Source organism: Arachis ipaensis, chromosome B09, assembly GCF_000816755.2.
Source record: "Arachis ipaensis cultivar K30076 chromosome B09, Araip1.1, whole genome shotgun sequence".
In the NCBI taxonomy this organism is placed as follows: domain Eukaryota; kingdom Viridiplantae; phylum Streptophyta; class Magnoliopsida; order Fabales; family Fabaceae; genus Arachis; species Arachis ipaensis.
In genome coordinates, this window is record NC_029793.2 from 140007658 (window position 1) to 140008441 (window position 784).

The 784-nt window shown below is 35.8% G+C and overlaps 1 protein-coding gene across 3 annotated transcripts in view; it reads left to right on the forward strand.

Annotated features, from left to right (window-relative positions):
• LOC107617755 (clathrin interactor EPSIN 3) overlaps positions 1 to 784 on the forward strand; it is a 7196-nt gene that overhangs the window by 2841 nt on the left and 3571 nt on the right. For 2 of the 3 annotated variants that reach the window (XM_016319605.2, XM_021110843.1), the window contains one exon: positions 684 to 725. The exons of the other annotated variant lie outside the window; for it this stretch is intronic. In XM_016319605.2, coding sequence (XP_016175091.1) covers positions 684 to 725 — 42 coding nt within the window. The remainder of the gene's footprint in view (positions 1 to 683; positions 726 to 784) is intronic. 3 annotated transcript variants of the gene reach the window in all.

Consider the following 784-nt stretch of genomic DNA (forward strand, 5'->3'; position numbering starts at 1 on the left):
TTTCACTTTTTACTCTCTAATCATTAATCAATGACACCCAATTTCTCAGTTTAACATTTTTTATATTGAGGATGGAGAACTGTAAGACTGGCAGAGATAACAGAAAGTAGATCGGTAGTTGCAGTAGGAATTAGAATAGAAATAGAGAAGAATGTGAAATCACAGAAAAGGGAGTATCTGTGTGATATTTCCCAAATCAGTGAGGAATTATATTATTTAATTGTGTATGAGTGTATAAGAAATAATATAAATGATATTTGGCATTTGAGAGGCCAATTCTCTCCTCAATTCGTACTCTACTTACTTCCTAACGTCCAATTGCTTCTGCCTTTCCTATTTATATCCTCCTCTCACTTCTAACAAACTCCCTAAAACTCGGTTCCCCTTACTCCCTAGATCCCATTCTGTTATTTTCTTCTTGCCTTTCCTCCTATATGTAAATTGATAAGGGGCAATTTTCCCATTCTGTCCTTGATCTTCCTTGCTGCTGAGGTATGTAATAAGAACCCAATTCATTCAATACCAACTTGGTCTGGCCTTATTCCTTGATTTATTAATGTGGAATGGATTGCATATATTTTTAAAGTTCAAGTTTAAGGAATATATTGTGAGTTCACTGAGTTGTAAACTGGTAAAAATAATAAGGAATCATTGTAACATTCTTTATTGCAATGTTCTGTCAGAGTTACCAGTGCTAAGGCTGAAGACCCTTCTCTGGAAGGAAGGTCAAACATTCATAGATATGTTATTTTTTTTTCCTCTCGCTCCCCCCCCCCCCCCCCAA